General features: G+C 41.4%; 2 protein-coding genes across 3 annotated transcripts; both read right to left on the bottom strand.

Annotated features, from left to right (window-relative positions):
• Nucleotides 1–21: 21 nt before the first annotated feature.
• Nucleotides 22–4,640, bottom strand: LOC139607994 (interferon regulatory factor 2-binding protein 1-like). Of its 2 annotated transcripts, none has more exons than XM_071461396.1 (2): nucleotides 2,597–4,640; nucleotides 22–874 (listed from the first exon to the last, which is right to left on the bottom strand). In XM_071461396.1, the coding sequence occupies exon 1, from the start codon at nucleotides 4,398–4,400 to the stop codon at nucleotides 2,622–2,624; it is 1,779 nt and encodes a 592-aa protein (XP_071317497.1). In that variant the 5' UTR covers nucleotides 4,401–4,640; the 3' UTR covers nucleotides 22–874; nucleotides 2,597–2,621. The 2 variants fall into 2 exon arrangements, with proteins under 2 accessions (XP_071317497.1, XP_071317498.1); XM_071461397.1 differs by having other exon boundaries at nucleotides 2,589–4,623.
• A 1,053-nt stretch (nucleotides 4,641–5,693) lies between these two features.
• On the bottom strand, nucleotides 5,694–16,493 carry hnrnpl (heterogeneous nuclear ribonucleoprotein L). Its single transcript, XM_071461398.1, has 14 exons — nucleotides 16,352–16,493; nucleotides 15,711–15,829; nucleotides 14,792–15,029; nucleotides 13,961–14,046; nucleotides 13,715–13,811; nucleotides 13,528–13,600; nucleotides 8,649–8,684; nucleotides 8,325–8,393; nucleotides 7,976–8,226; nucleotides 7,603–7,724; nucleotides 7,259–7,460; nucleotides 7,109–7,166; nucleotides 6,214–6,309; nucleotides 5,694–6,084 (listed from the first exon to the last, which is right to left on the bottom strand). The coding sequence occupies exons 1-14, from the start codon at nucleotides 16,433–16,435 to the stop codon at nucleotides 6,026–6,028; spliced, it is 1,590 nt and encodes a 529-aa protein (XP_071317499.1). The 5' UTR covers nucleotides 16,436–16,493; the 3' UTR covers nucleotides 5,694–6,025.
• Nucleotides 16,494–16,904: the final 411 nt, after the last annotated feature.

Consider the following 16,904-nt stretch of genomic DNA (forward strand, 5'->3'; position numbering starts at 1 on the left):
AAAGAAACCAGCTACAACTGCTAACTATTTTGTAATTTATTGTAGAATTGACCTGTTAAGATCACATGAGTATGTGGGTTACCATTGAAGATTGTGGTGCTAATTATCTTAACATACATACAATTCAAAAAGTAAATAGACAAAACAAGCTAACCTCTGTGATAGATGAACAAATTAGTGAATGATGCCAAGGTTATCAGTAAATACAGCATACACAGCTACAATACAATAAAATTACATTGCGCATGAAGCCATCTTTGGTCTTCTTATCACTATAAACAAATACATATAAATTTGTATTGTATCAAAAATAGAAATTACATAGCCATATTGAAAGTAAATTCACATTTTTGACATACAATATAAGGAGAATACCTAAGAGACATATTGTGGGATTACATTTTTTCCAATCCTTGGCTTTAAGGACCCAATGGTTTTGCCACATTTTTGAACATTCATTTGTTTTTGAAAGAATTGCATGATTCTGTTAAACCATCTACCAATAATCGCTGTCACCCATCTGTATAGGACAGTATACAACATATATAACAAAAAACACAAATGAAAGACAAAATAGATTGTCGTTCTTAAAACAAGCATGTGCTTTCAATCCTGGGCTTCAAGACGAGGCCTGATGAGAGGCCTCCGCTGCACTGGACAGAGAGAGAGAGAGAAAATGTGGTGGGGGCTCGACATTCGGACATGTCCCTCTTCTCGTGAATGAGTCTTGTTGCGTCTTTAGTTAACGGTGTGTGTGTAGCTGTCCTCATGGGGTTCAGAGTTATTCTGTTCTCAGAGGCACAAATGATGAACTGCAGCCAAAGAGGACCTCTGCTTGAGATAATAGGGAAGTGCTTTCAAAGTGTTTGATCCACTGTGGAAAAAAGGAGAAAAGAATGTGTAAAGATTTGGGAACGTTTAAACAGTAGGGTAATAATGTCCAGCTTTCTTTTCCAACTGAGGAATGAACTGTTATTATTTAGGGTAAATTTTGCATTTGGTTGTAGCTGTCTGATGAGCATTTTATTAAAATATGATATATGAAAATATAAGAACAAGCTCTGTCACAAGTGTAAAGAGGGTCTATTCTATCAGAGTGTAGAATATGTGGTCATTAATTAATTCCAGTACAGTTAATAAGGACTAACAGTAATTTTTATTATTGATTACTCTGTCTGTTATTTTCTTCAGTGTCATCTAATAGTTAGTATGTTCACCAAGATGTCAGAAAATGCTCATGTAATATCAGCGTTGTCTGAGAAAATCAGCAAAAGGCATTTCTCTTTTAAACGTGCCTGAATGCTAAATTTTTGCGGCAGCTACCAGTTGCTCTCCAGTACTTTAAATACAGTGGTTAGTTTGTGATCTCATGTCACAGAAATCAGAGCTGAGGTCAGGATGTGGCTTTCACACATGAACCCTCAAGTTAGTGAAAATGACACCTCAACAGCTTCAAACAGCTGTTAATGTCAGATTTTACATTTCCCTGCTTCAGTCTGACATCTAGCACCCACCACAAGTGATCATTTAATCATCTGATCTTTATCAGAAAACTGTGAAAATTCTGGTTACAATTTCCCAAGGCTGAGGGTGAGATCAGACTTAGATGTTACATTTAATATCACATCAGACCAAGAAGAAAGGTGTAAATCCTCACATGATAGAAACTGGAACTTGGTAATGTCTGCTACTGTGCTTGAAAAAAAATGCTTAAATAAATAATCGTTTATCAGAACATCTTATTAATTTTCAGTCCATTGACTCATCTATTGATAATTCAACTAATTTTTTCAGCTGTAATTTCAATCGTTTTAAACAAGTACAATCTATATATAGCTGACATCCACAGTGTATAATGTGTGTTGCATTAGTGCAGTGTTCCACTGTAGTCTGTGTGTTCAAATGCACTGTACTCAGCAGATATCAGTTTTCTTTACAGCACACAAATGATAAAAAGAATTTGAAATATTTATTGAAGTTGTTAATTCTCCTCTGTAATTTTGCACTGGGACTCTGAGCTTCTCATCCATCAGTGCAGTGCCACCAGAAGGCCCATTCAGCCTACAGGAGCCTGTGAGGCTCAGTGTATTTTGTGTAATGAACATTGGGGTAATTAGATGTAGCAGTTTTTATAACTATTAGATAATCTTTCTACACCATCTCACTGACTACATACATAGCTACTCTGACAGGAGCTATAATCACTTCTTCACTCCTGACAATAACTTTGAAGACTTTTGAATATTCTGCTGTACAGTTTGGGAGATAACATCAATGGATTGTTAATGCTGATGTTTGTGTTTAACAGTGGGAGCATGAGGATTAAAATATCAGCTAAAAACAATGGACCTGCTTTACAAATCAGCCAAGCTTTTCTTTTGCCATAACCCAATTTTAAGACACGCAGCTGAAAAAAGAAAACAACATATCCACTGTTAACAGAGATCATGCTTCATTTGTATGTTTGTTTGGTTGTTTTCTTTTCTTTTTTGAGTTACATCCTAACCAACCCTCTCAGGATAGATACATCTCTTGTATTCACAAGCAAAAGCAAGATGCTGGTCAATAAAAATGCTGGATTTTCTCACCGTCTTACCATTCACCACAACAGGATGGAGATGTCAAGGGTCGCTCTCCTTCTTTACCGTCACATCTCCGTCTCCAGCCAGGATGGTTGAGATCTCTCCCTGCATGAATGCCCAAGGCACAGTGGATCCAGCCAGGGGACAGCGCTCTCCACTGGGGCAGTACACCTCACCTCCTTGACCTTGGCTGCGGATGAATCCTCGGGTGCAGGGGAAGCAGAACTTGTGGTGCGGGACAGAGGGACACTGGACAAAATGAGTGTCCTCTAAGCGCTCTCTGCAGAGGGTGCAGCAGAGCAGGGTGCCCTGAGCGCTGCTTGAGGACTCCCCAGCACTGGCGTTGCTACTTGGCCCCACTGCACTTAGACCCTGCCCCATGGATGCCTGTGAGACTGAGGTGGAGGCAGTGGAGGGACTGCTGCTGGTGGGACGCCCAGCTGAGGAGTGGGCTGTGGACATGCTGGGGCTATCTCTGGCCATCTGACTGGAGCTCAGACTGTCGGCGACTCCCATGAGTGCTGAGATGGGTGAGGGCTGGCTGTGTAAACGGGGTGGGCCCTCTTGAGGGGTGGCCATGCCAGGAAGAGGTTCCATGCCTGAGTAAGCACCTCGGGGCCAGGGCTCTCTTGCTGGGTGATCAGGCCTCCCTTCGCTCTCTCCGTTCTCAGAGCCTGGAGAAGCCTTGCGGCGCCGAGTTGTGCTTTTCGCTGGAACAGGGCGTCCAGCAGCTGCCATGGGCAACACTGCATCAGGCTGTGGCAGAACCTCTGGGATTGGGGGCTCTTTAAACATACGCACACCATCATTCAACAGCTCAGACAGCCCACGCCAGTCTCCTGTGCCTTGCCGCTTCTCATACTCCACATATCGTAGCCCAGAGTTCACTGCTTTACCTGCATCTTTGGCCGAGTCACGGAACATCTGCCTGACCAGGTCTGGGACTCCTGAGAAGATCATTCCAGACCCAGCAGGATACTCCACAAACACCTTTAGCTCAAACTCTGGGTTTGTGCTGGCATCGAAGGCCAGAACGCGACCCATCAGATTATGGTCTTTCCTGAAGCGGACATTAAAGGGGACGCAACTGCTGAGAGCCACAAGCACATCCCGGACAGCTTTGGGGCGGTTTGGCCAGCCTTCAACCCTGCTACGAGAAATCTCATTCAGTTCGGACATGACTTCGTTGTTCCTCCACAGTGCAGGATCTATGCCCACCAGAGTAGAGGTGCTGGCTCCCACACCCAGGGACACTGCCTGTCTTCTGCCAGCATCCCCCATTATGGGGCCAGCTGAAACTGCAATAGGTGTGGCCCCAGCCCTGGAGCCTGATAATGGGGCTAAAAGCCCATGAGGGGCTGCTACTAACCCCTGAGCTATCAAGGCATGGGGAATGGTGCCATGAAGACTAGGAACTGCCCCAGCTATAGCCCGACGAGTATTTGGGCTCTGTCGGCTGCCCTCTGACAAGGCCACATCTTCAGCTCTGTGCAGGCCATTGGGGAGGCGAGAGGACACCCCATACTCACCCCTCCCCCTGTCTATACGCTCTCCATGCTGCCGCCCTGCTTCAATGGGCCCAGCCGAGCTGGGTTTGCTCTGCTGTGGACCGGGGGACCTGCCGTCTAAAACTCCGTGCGTGCTCTTCAGTTGCCTGGCGGTTTCAATGAGGAGCTCTATTCGGTCTGCCCCGTCGTAGTTGACACAACCCCGGCACACAGCTTCGCTGAACTCCCACAGCATGGCCCAGGGCATCTTGGGCAGATCGCAGAGGTAGCACCATTGCCGTCTAGAGGAAGACTGCGAGGCGGAGGACATGTTGTTTACAGGCCCTCGACCAAACTTTCTTCGGAGGCCTACACGCTACGGTCTACGTTTTTCAACTATGCTTCAGTTCTCGGACGCGACTCGCCACATGCCGCGGATTTTACGATGGAAATTAAACGGAAACTAAGCTCGAAACACGACTGTTGACTATAGCATTTAAAAGTTACCGACGTCTTCTTTCTCGATTTGTTCGTGTCGGTCTGTGTGGAAGGAAGTAAAATGTTATAAGACACCGGAAACACCTACGCGACAGCAGCTCAGAGCAACATGGAAGTTGTAGTTTTTTGTTGTAGAGGCACACAAAACAAGTCAGACGGGTGAGCGGATTAGACCGGCGGGATACTTCAGAGCCCTAAAAATATCATTACATGTAGCACAGTTAGAGACATCTCTTTGTGTATTGACTGGAACTATTCGTTGGGCAAGGAGGAAAAGTGTGTGTAATGCAAACACTGCTTCAGGAAAACTGTGGTTCTGGGCACTTTACCGTCTGCGTACATTGAGTAACGTAGTAGAGCTAGTGCTGTGCCTTCAACTAAGAAAATGTGTTTATTACAATATATCCATAAGAAAACATTTCCTCTGTCTGTAGATAGCATATGAACATTATAGCTCAGAGGAAAGTAAAAGGATATTTGGAAAATAAATCTCCAAGAAGACTGTATATAGAGAGACGTGATGTTTCACCTCACAATACTTCAGTGACAACAATGTAGTGTCTGCAAGTCACTTATCTCCAGTGATGCTAAGAACTCGCTGCTTAAGGCTTAAGAATTAAAATGTTGAGGTGATTATCGACGCAAAAGGGTTAATTAGGGGAAATAATGCATTTTTAATCAGTCCAGCACTTCTGAATACAAACCTTAATCCTGAAAGCAATGCAGTGCAGACCTGAACACATGTAATTACATTACATTACATATTATGATTCACAGCCAGCGTGTGTGGGTGCGGCCTCTGTCTGATCCAGGCTTAAGTTTTGACCTAATGCTGTGTGTAAACTGAACTGAAATTGAGAACTTAATTAATTCCACCCAAAGTAATATTCACAGTATTTTTACTGCAAGTGATAAGTTGACACTGAAATCTTGGTAGTGACTGATGTGACACTTTAATCTTTGTTATTTTAATCTTCTGTACTCTAGGTATCAAAATATGGAAGCCCGCCTCACTCTTGAACCCAGAAAACTAAGTGGCCAACAAACGGTTTTTATTTTCTCAATGAATACTTGACTTGCCTCCCTGTCAAGAGAGAAGAAATGAAGAGATACAATACGCACCATCTCTGAAGATGTGAACACTGGTTAAATCAGTATTCACATAATGGTTACTGTTCACTTTATTTAAAAACTGATAACAGAGGTCCACATTTGTTATTTCAGGGTAGTGGGGAATTATTCAAATCTAATGTTGTGAACATACAAAATAAACAATTGATTGAAAAACATGGTAGAAGTAAGATAAATCATACAAAACCATAGTTAAAGTAACATGTTTTCAAGCACATCAATCCTAGTTTGTCAATACTGATTGAATGTTTAATGGGACATGACAAAAGAAATGCGGTATACTATGCAAAGACACAAAACATTACAAATAACTTGAGGGGAAAATATTTAGTTGGCATGGTGTGTAGTTGAGAAACACAGCTTCAGTGTGTAAGGGTAAGGCCCACCTGTAAGAGATAAGAAAGAAATGTACATTTTAAAGATAAAAAGTAAAAGACATTATGAGGGCTTTAAAATGTACAGTATTTAGTTCAAACTGTGATGGTCAGCTTTTAAATACCACATTCAATACTTACTAGGGTTTTTCATCTGGTAATGGTTCATCATCGCTAGAGCTTCCATGGCATCATTGATGGATTCCCACTCCAGCAGTCCAGATGAACTTCTCTCACCTTATGTGCCACACAAGACTATTGATTAGATAATCATAATATATAATACTCATCTGTGTGTTAATGCACTGAACTAAACAGGGATCTGTATTAGTGGTTGACAATATGGGTTTTTCAATAGCTGATGCCTATATTTAGAAATCGAACAGCTGTTGGCCGATATAAAATGTAGATGTGTTGGCATTTTGATCTATACTTTATAAATGTAACATAATGTATATTTAACACTAGCCATTAACAGTTTTAGATTTGATTTTCTGTCATTTAGGTTTGCAGAAAAGTGTTCCACAGCAGCTGCCTCTCAGATGTGTGTGCAGACATTTGTTAATCGGAAACGTACAATTTGACATTAATCTAGTGAAGAATATTTATGCTGCTGAAACACATTCCACAGAAACATAAGAACAATGAGAGAAATGAGAAAATAATTAACTGTATCCCATTTTTAAATGTACTAGTTAACGGTTTGCTTTGGTCACTTGTTGTGTATCAGAATGAAGCCAAATGTAATGCTTTGTTGACAACTGGCATCATCTTGCACATAAAACAGGAGCTGTAAGGTGTACATACAGACACATGCAGACTGTGCCAGTGTAAATGTAGCCAAACTATTATTCTACTATGGGGTTGTGGAAACGTTTTGGTTGATCATTTTGTATTCTTACACACATTTACCTACGCACTCATTGCCTCACTCTGAATTCGAGGATAGAATCACTAACAACCTTCATGACAAAATCAAAACACACTGTAACAAAACCAGTTTACTCTATAGGCCAGGCTGTAACTCATTACTTACTCTTTCCAGTGAAGAGCTTCACACTTGTGGGGTTCTTAATTCCTAGTTCATCACAGACCTGGAGGGAGAGACCAGTGTCAGCGAAAATTTCAGGAGGTGGTTTGTGGAAAATCCACCTTTCCTAGAAAGGTCCCTGGAGGCTTTCTTTACCTGGTTGAAGATTTCTGCAGATATGTCGGGCTGTGCGTTAAAGAAGTGGAGGACATTGCTAGGGTGCTGGATACGGTTTTTGGCCGCCTGCTCTGGAGAGGTGAAGCGGTTGTTGCGGGATCCATGGAAATCTTTGAAGCTGCTGGTGTTGTCCTCTAACTGGTAACACTGTCCTGGCACGATAGCCTGCTGCTTGGACACACTGTGAAGGAAAGACAGCTAGAGGTCACCCACTCCATACCGAGCTCTGCATTCTGCATCAGCTTTGTTTTTGAGTGTTTTTATTTTTGTATTATTAATGACCTGTGCTTATTTTTTGTAACTGTTTGGACAGCTCTTCTTACCAAACGTTGAGTTTCTGTCCGAAAAGAAAGTTGTTGTTGAGGTGAGTGATGGCCCTGTCCACAGAGTAGCAGTCTCCCATCTCCACCATTGCCGCGCCAGGCTTACTCTTCATGAACTTAACCTGAAGAGGAAAAGCATCCAGCTGACTACACACAAACATGATCGTGTAAAATTGATGATGGAGAACAGCTTTTATCGTATAGTAACATCACTCATCACTTAAATGAAAACTCAAACTTCAGGAACCCGTTAAATTAGTTAAATTTTTACATCTTTCAACAGTAAAAGAGTACAACCATCAATATTTGGTGTAAAAAAGCAAAGTGATGAGTGATGCTTCAAAGAGTGTTTGGTTAGCTTCAATTTACTCACCCTCTCTACATTGCCATAAAGGCAGAAGATGTTGAAGACCTTGTCAGCATTGATCTTGGAGGGCTCGAGGCCATATACCATAAGAACTGGGGAGTCCGCATGAGGACCATACTCAGGGGGTGGTGGTCCGTATCCAGGGCCATAGCGCTGGCTTCCCCGACCACGCCCACCCATCCCCGGCCCCATGCGGTGCGGTGGAGGGGGACCGTAGCTGTCTTCATTGTAACCATGATAACCTCCTTGAGGGCCACCTTAATTAGAGGAAAAAAACATACGAGGTACAGCTACAGTATTGGAATCTGATCCATTCTTCTTTATGTAAGACCACTTTTCTTTGTTGAGTATTTACCATAATCAGGTGGGTGGTCTCCCAGAAGAGCAGGCTGCCTCTGGCGTTTGTTGGGATTGCCATTGGGATCTAGAATGGTAAAATAAAAGATGCCTATCAAACAGTTAAATTACGCAAGCTAATATGTGCCAAAGGGAAAGGCTGTGATTGACATGCAACAGAGGGTAGTGACATCCTAAGTGTTAAAAGAAAGTCTGCAGCCTCTATTTTTATAATCTAATAAGTGACATAATGGAGATTTTTAACAGTGATTTTGAAAGACAGCTTTCAAGCATTTTTTAAAGACCACCTATATCTGCCATCCTAGTACAAACACACACACACCTTGTGAATTGTTCCAATTGCCTTCACCATCAGCATCTGTGCAGGTACACATATACACACGTCAAATCCAAATTAACATGAAGAAAGTATAAATTTGGCAACACTGTATTAACACATTTCTTTATGTCCTACAACATGATATGAAACAGAAACATTCAAATAGAAGATCGGAGATTAAAACGAGCAGCACCTGCTGTCTAAACATGTTTTATTGGAAACTATGAGAACTAAACAGTTTATACAAACCAGGATAAGACATGGGTATAACATCAGAAGTGAAAGGACATCAAGCATTTGGACTAATTTACATTATGAAAGGGAAAAAAATTCAAACATGATTGCAGACTGACTTAAATTTATCAAGTAAGTACTGAGATTATTTGTAAACTTTCCCACAAGCTTCAGGGTGAATTGTGTGCATCAGCATCCACCTGTTTTTGTAGATTGCTGATCTGGAGTTCAGCAGATCAACAATCTACTCTTAGCAAATGTCAATAGAACATTTAATGTTCTCATTTATTTATTTTATTAAGTGTTTGATTCTGGTTATGAACACCATGTACATACTTTATTTTTTAATGTTATCAGCAGTGAAAGTTAAAATAAGTCTGACCTATAGGTAATGAGGCTTTTCTGCTTCATGACTATCAGCACTTGATGTTTATGAAAAGTCTGAACTGTATATCTACAGTGATATTGGAAGAGCATCAGTAAGTATAGACCATTCAAATTAATTAACTGAATGTTTCTTATAATGCATTTTACGCAACTTCTGAGCTTGAACTACCCTTAAAAGATGCAGCCCTGCCATTTTCAAGAATAACTACAGGATTGATGAATGCAGTGTCAAGGACAGATATGCACCACCATAACATTACTCTCTGCAGGTTAATTATCTTCCTTAAAATACAGTGGCCTGTCAGCAACATTTTCTCATTAACATCCAAATTTACCTCACATCTGTTAGGTCAACCTGAATTTCTATCCTGGTTAGAGTTAAATTATGACACCAAATTTATTCTGTTACATGAAGTAAGTTCTACTATCCTAAACCAAACCTTAACTGTAATTAAAATATTTATCTGCAGAATAATTATGATGCACATAGACAATGCAAGTACAATGTGTCGCACTGAGACGAGTGTAAAAATGAACCATACTAAATCAGTGGCTGCTTTTAATTTACCTTGAATCTCAGAGTGCTAATTGATTGTGTCACATTCTGTTGTATATCTGATATAACAAATTTTAAAATGTTTGTTCAACACAAAGTGAACAGAAATAAAACTCTTAATTTATCTTAGTTCAACTAAACCCTCACTTGAGAAAACAAAACCCCCTGTGGTTACAGTTTACCTGGTATGACAGCAACATAACAACAGTACTAAAACCAAAAAAAACAAATGGCACCAAAACCAAACTCCACGTCTGTAAAACAGACATTTATAACTGACTGCTGGAAAATTCATATTAACTACTAATACTGCTACCCCATGACAGTAAATTCCATGTACAGCCTTTCAAACACTCCCCTAACAGAACTGTTTTTTTTTTTTTTAAACCTAGAAATCACAGTTATCACAGACCACTGACGGGCCCCACTCGTTAGGGTGCTCGGTAACCTAACACACGTTATTATAATCAAACTCTAAAACAGTAACTTGGAATAGAAAGTTGCCAAGAAAGTTCAGAACTTTCCAATTACATTTCTGAAATCTGGTGTTTGCTGGCGTTACTATGAGCCTGCTATTATGACATTGTAGTATTAACATGATTGCTCAAAAATGTAAAGACAACAACAAGTTGGTTTAGGTCCACAATAACTTTAAACTTTTAACCATAAAGTCAGATCATTCATTCATTTCTTTCAAGTACTTACAGCACCACACATGGAGCATGGGACACAGTGGGCAGGTAGGGGGCAGTCTTCAGCAAGGATGCTACCCGCCAACCTCTGACTCCAGCCTCAACTCATTCTCCCTCTTCAGTCTTTCTTCTTTCCTTCCTTGCATCCCCACCACCAGAGAGAAAAGTACATCCACAGGTCCATGCTTGGTTTTGACTTGCTGCCAGTTTGTTTTGAAAGTTGCTATTAGAGGCTCATTTCCGGCTTACCGTGCTCTGACCACAAAGCAGGACATTTGCACCATTTGAGAGTGGGCTGTCAGTCCATAGACACACTGAGCCAAACCTGCATCACACGGGAGGCGTTAAAGGCATCACTATGGGCCAGTGCAAAAAAAAAAAAACAAAACAAAAAAAAACAAAAAGGGTAAATGAAATAACGTAGAAACACAAGAACAGCACAGAGAAAAGGAGGGAAATGGGAAGGAGGGCACAGGGAAAAAAAACAGAACACCAGAGTCCATAAATGTAGAAAGCTTTGGGAAAGGATTTTTATCTGTTTGCCTCTGTGCTTATATGCTTGATAGGTGTTTGATGCTTGTGTCTTCATGGGCCCCCCCGTGGATATTTCTTCTCATGTACAAATGGCCGTTCACATGGTGCTTGCTTATCTGGTTTAATAGCTGTCAGCCACTTGCAAAGTGAAAAGGCATCTAGTGCTTGACATAAGTCATCTGGAATATCTGCGTGATGATGTGCTGTCATGGCGGTTCAGTTCTGTGTGTTGCCGTGGATATTCAGCTCGTTGTGTTGTCATGTTGTGTTCGGCACAGGACGAGTAGAGACGAGCGGTATTAGCATCTGAGAAAGAGAATGGCCTCTTTTTTGTTTACTGCCCCAGTATGTGGTGTCATCTGTTCCCTGGTCGAGCTGAGTGTGTCTGAAAACTCCTCTCTTGCTCCCTGTCGTTGTGTTATGGCAGGCACATCCCAAGGGCTAGGAGGCGTGGCCGCAACGACCACACACCTGACTCCCGCCCTCATCATCAATGTGTTGTGTCAAAAGTGGTGACTCCTCAGGGCTCTGCAGATGTGCTGTACTGGTAAAGAGGTGGTAGTAGATGCTTATCAATCTATCATCAGTCTGTGGTGGATATGCAAGGTGTCTGTTTGCATGGCCTTGGAGTATTTCTGTCCCTCAAACTGAAATGGTGGCTACTGTCCACCACCAAAAATAAAATGGATTCCCATGTCAGGTGGTTGAGATAGGGGTGATGATGGACTTGGAATAAGGAAGCACTGAGTTGAGGTTGTGTTCCGGTGTTTGTTGCCCCACTGTGTCCGATGTATACCACAGCTGATTTACGCTAGTTGTGGCTGTGGGTGCTGTAGCTGTAAAGGCCACTGCATCATTGCAGCATGTGTCTGCTTAGAGGTTGAGGTAAGTCTGTATGAGTTTGCACAGTGAGGACACAAGGAGTTACCTCTAGATTGTAAGGCAGCACTAGAATATCAAAAATGTCTTGAGAGGACAAGATGTTCAACACCTGCATGAAACTTGGAATGTACATGTTTTCAAACTGGTTGTGTACAAGAGAATTAATTACATCTTTTACAGTGTCTGGCAAAACAGAAAAGAAGAAATTTCATCCACACAGCTACACTAATGTAAAGTATTTGCTGACCACACAGAATCTAAGGCAAATGTGTAATATAATGCACTGCAGTATCGTCTCCTCCATCAGGCCCCTAGCACATCACATTTTAGTAAGTGTTTTTTCCCCAGCTACCCTGGCTTCTGATTACCTAACAGTTGGCCTACTTGCATTTAGCAGTATGCTGCATATAAACCTGTATTTTGATCATAAAAGTGGCAGAGAAGAATCTCTGTCACCACAATGTGCCAAGTGGCTGATGAAGTTCCTCTCCTGGAGTTTTTTAGGAACACAATGTCATTGACTTTTAAACACACTGTTTTAAGCATTACACCAAGAAAACACATATCCAATAATTAAAACCTTTAAAAAAACTAAATCCCCTTTATCTGGTCTTCTACAAAGTTCATTGATGAGTCTCAAAACAAATGATTTGAAAGCTACAATAAAATGTGTTTATAATACATATTTTACATTAAAGGTCCCATGAAATGTGCCCCATACCTTTGGATCCATCATCAATGATTATATGTAGAATATACCAAAAATGCACTTAACCCATTTACACCAAAGCCACATCCTTTCCTTACTGTTAACTCATCATAACCTTGAGGCATAAACAGAATCATCCATCCAATAAAAATCTGATCACAGACTAAGATTCCATCCAACACCAGAGCTGTGTGTTCAATCCTTCACAACACAGAGAAGAGACAACTACTGACAGTGATCTTTCTGCTCTTTATGCTCCACTTGCCAGGCAAACCCATGCCCTGCCATCCTTAAGTTCAGCCTTCAAGCAGAAATACATGTACAGCACATGTCAGATCTCAGGAGTCATTTCATGGGACCTTTAACCAGAGATGTGCCTAGCAGTCTCTTGAGTCAACTCAGCTGACAACTGCAATGTCTAAATTAAGCTATGATAAAATCTCCACTATGTTTGAAAGAATGCTAATGGGTGTGATAGTCTCTTGTGTTTACTGGATTAGAGTGAGCAGGGATGTGAGGTTGTGCAGCTGTGACATGCTCTTCAGGGAATGTGAACCTATGTGAAGAATGGTGCGCCTGCATATGCTGCTGTGATGAGTGCGTTGGACTTTTCACATGCATGAGCCTGTAATTGAGGTCGGCTGCCCTTGAGGTTGCTCCTCATGCCCTTACTTTGTGCCTGCTGTGTGGCGAGAAAATGCATGAAGACTGTGAAGGCATCACAGGAATACTGCCTATGACCACAGAGTTGAGCAGCATGGTGTGGAAACCATTCATCTGTGATCAAAGGCAATACCCCCAGAGGCAGAGAACCCTAACCATCCCATACAGTGGCATGAGAGAAGAGGAAGAAAATGGGGGAAGGAAGGGTTGGGGACTTCATGTTACCTTGGCCACTCAGGTTGGGATTTGTGTAGTCCCATGTGTCTTGGTCATTCTTGAAGACATTAAGGCGTGCTGGCTGTAAATTGGATTTTGTTACACAAAAAAATATATCAAAACTAGTTTCCTGTCACTAACATCTGATGTTAAATCTCCATGTACAAAGCTTGATTAAATGTTGTCATACACTCACCTTGGCATATTCGATCTTAAGAGTGCAACAGCCAGAATAGATGTCTGCCCCATTCAAAGAAGCTTTAGCTCTCTGGGCACTTTGGACCGAATCAAATGTGGCAGCAAGGAGTTAAGGGGAGGTCTGATGATAAGAGGATTTCTGAGGGCCCAAGTATAATTAAACATCAGCTTGTTAAACAATACAAAGTGTCCAAGTCTAGAGGAACATGGCCAGTTAAAACAGGGCACTTCTTAGAAAGGATATTCAACCATGGCCTGAACACCATTCTTTCTGAAGATGACAATCCTCTGTACAGGACCACAGTTGTTACAAATGGTGTAGAGTACATCCTGTGGAAGCACACAGATACATTTATATAGTAGTACTAAAGTAGTAAACACACTTTATACAACAGCGCACATTGTACATTTCACACCTGACCAACTACTAAAGCATACTGCTTTAATGAATGTTATCAAAATTCAAATTGCCTAATTTTTGCCATTTCTATAAAAAGAATTCAGCAACATCGAGGTGGAAAGAAAATCCAGTGTAGTTGTGAAAATAATTTTTTCTGTTAGTCAGACAGCGATCTTAGTTAGTCGGACAAGTTAATTCAACTGTCTGTTATGGTTCATTTGAAGCTCAGAGGGCAAAGGACTGGAGTCTGTGGTGAGGCACACAGTGCACTGGAGTAGGAGCCAGAATAAAGTGCCCCATTTATTTTTATAGAGTTGAGAATCATTTTGAATCAAGGATCGATTCTGAATCAAATAGTGGCACCAACAACTGGAATCGAATCCTGAGTTTGCCACCTCTACTCTGTATGCTACAATATTTGTTTCACTGTTCCTAACAATTAAATGCAGTTGAGGAAGAAGGGACATTGATGGATATATGGGAACTAGTACCTCTGGCCAAACAGCAGAAAAATTAAATAATTAAATTTTATTTATTATTGAGTCTGAGTGAGTTTATTATTGAAAAAGCCAGTTTCAATCATGGTTCATATCTAACACTGAAAAAAAAAACATTTCACATACAGTGACGTAATGAATGAGGTGCATACAAGGCTTGTTTTTATATTCACGTTACCGTGGTGATGGGATAGATGGGGTTTATGATCGTGAGCAACAGCACATTATTGACGCTGCGAGTGTCATCTGAGTCTCCTGGCCGGGAGATCTTCTGGCTAGTGGAGTAGTTGATGAAGGCAGGATGGCCTGCAATGTAAACCTGGTTCTCTGCTGCATACGTAACAGCATTGCAAGAGCCATTCATGTCCTCATACTCAACCAGGGCCTGGCGCTTCTTGGGCATCATAACCACATAACTGTGAATAAATATGACAAAGAAGAAAATTACAGGACCTATAGCCAGAAGCACTGAGCCATGTTCCATTAATAATAGCATCAGTTATAATAATATAATTGGCAACCTGGCAGAAATTGAAATTACACGGATGTTGCCAATAACTACCTACATTTACACAAGCACAATGGGATATTTTTCATATTAATACTGTAACAAGGACATTATTGCATTAAGGAGTTAATAAGAGTTCACATTCAAATTTGCAGCTCTATGCCTTTTCTTATCTCACTGCTTGGGCTTTTCACTGCACTCACTTAAGTCCCCATATAAAACAACACACAGCTGTTTCCAACAGACAAGCTCAGATAAGCATTGTGTATGCTATGTGCCCAGTATGGAACAGCACAGATAAGTCAAACTGTGGCTGCTGAAAAACCAAACATCTATCAGACTAAAACCCAAGATAGTTTCCAAAGGATTTGGAGAACACGTCCAGAACTAACAAGCAAGTGAATACTGGAATCCGGTATATCCGGCATAACAGGTTGATGAGCCGACAGTGGGTCGGGATGGTCCTGTCGACGAATGCCCTCCTGACGTTATTATTCATTCAAATAGCAGCATGAGTGACACCTCTGAGGAATACAGTTAATACTGTGAGCTCATTAGACACACGGGGTCTTAGGTGCTCTGATATTACCTGATGGCCCCGAACTCCTGCAAGGCCTCCACCAGGTCAGCCTCCATTATACCGTCCACCAACCCCCTGATGTGCACCACCGGGGAGGGCAGCGGTTTGTGAGGGTCATCGTAGCTCTCCTGAAAATGAAACACACAAGAATACTTGTGAGGTCACAAAATATTGGTGATGGAGCAGCAGTCCACTGGAGATGTGCAAATACAGTAGCCCCAGACAGTGAATCTTATAAATATATTGCACTGAAAATTAGCATAGTAGCCAACGTCATGGCCGTGAATGTTAAACGGTGACAGGAAAAAAAGCCTAATTTTTGTGTTAATTTGTGCATCTTATGATGAACTACCACACATTTTCTCTTTGTACACAAAAAGGCTATTATATATCGTTCAGTAGCTATTTACTACATATGTATGTAAACTCGGGGACTGTTTTAACGTAATTCTGGCTAAACCTGACCAATTTAGCGTTAACGAGAACTGCTTTGCTTCGGTTAACTAAACTATCTCGTTAGCGTCTTCATTTAAGCTAGCGGCGAGATCAGCACTACTTTGTCAAGCTAATGTCGTCTCTTAGAAAAGTAAAACCTAACACATTTTAATACAAGAAAGTACTAACTATCAAGGTCATACAGAAACCCTCACCGGTGTCATCCCTCCGTCCTCAGTTTTCTGTCTTTTCGTCGCTCTGCCACCTTCTCCGTAGTATCGGCCCGCAGCAGCAGCCATGTTGTCCTGTCTACCGGCCTACTGCTGCATTCACGGTCTAAGGGGAAACGGGGAATACTATTTGACTGCTGAGAGCAACGACACGGGTTTTCTCTTTTTTGGACCATAGTTAGGTATTTAAAGCTGTAAAGATGTTTTGATTAAACCTTTCTGAAGACCCCGGTTGTTCCTAAAACCACATTTTACTGTGTAGATAATGGCGGCGATTCAAATCATTATAATGTATTATACTTTTATATGTATTATACACGAATGTGTCTCATCTAGTGATGATACAACTTTGTGGTCACAGCAAGACTTTTTAAATGAAAGAGTTTACTTTGATTATTCTACTAAAATTGCGACCTGACAACAACTTAATCAGACCAGAGTACACGAATGTTTTATTTTCATTAGTGGGTCTTGAATGCAGTAGCTGGGCGTCACACGCTACACACGTTATTATTGGTCACTTTACCCTGTCAATCAT

This window comes from Trachinotus anak, unplaced genomic scaffold (genome assembly GCF_046630095.1).
Source record: "Trachinotus anak isolate AG129_WGS33_773 ecotype Australia unplaced genomic scaffold, CSIRO_AGI_Tana_v1 ptg000024l, whole genome shotgun sequence".
NCBI lineage: Eukaryota > Metazoa > Chordata > Actinopteri > Carangiformes > Carangidae > Trachinotus > Trachinotus anak.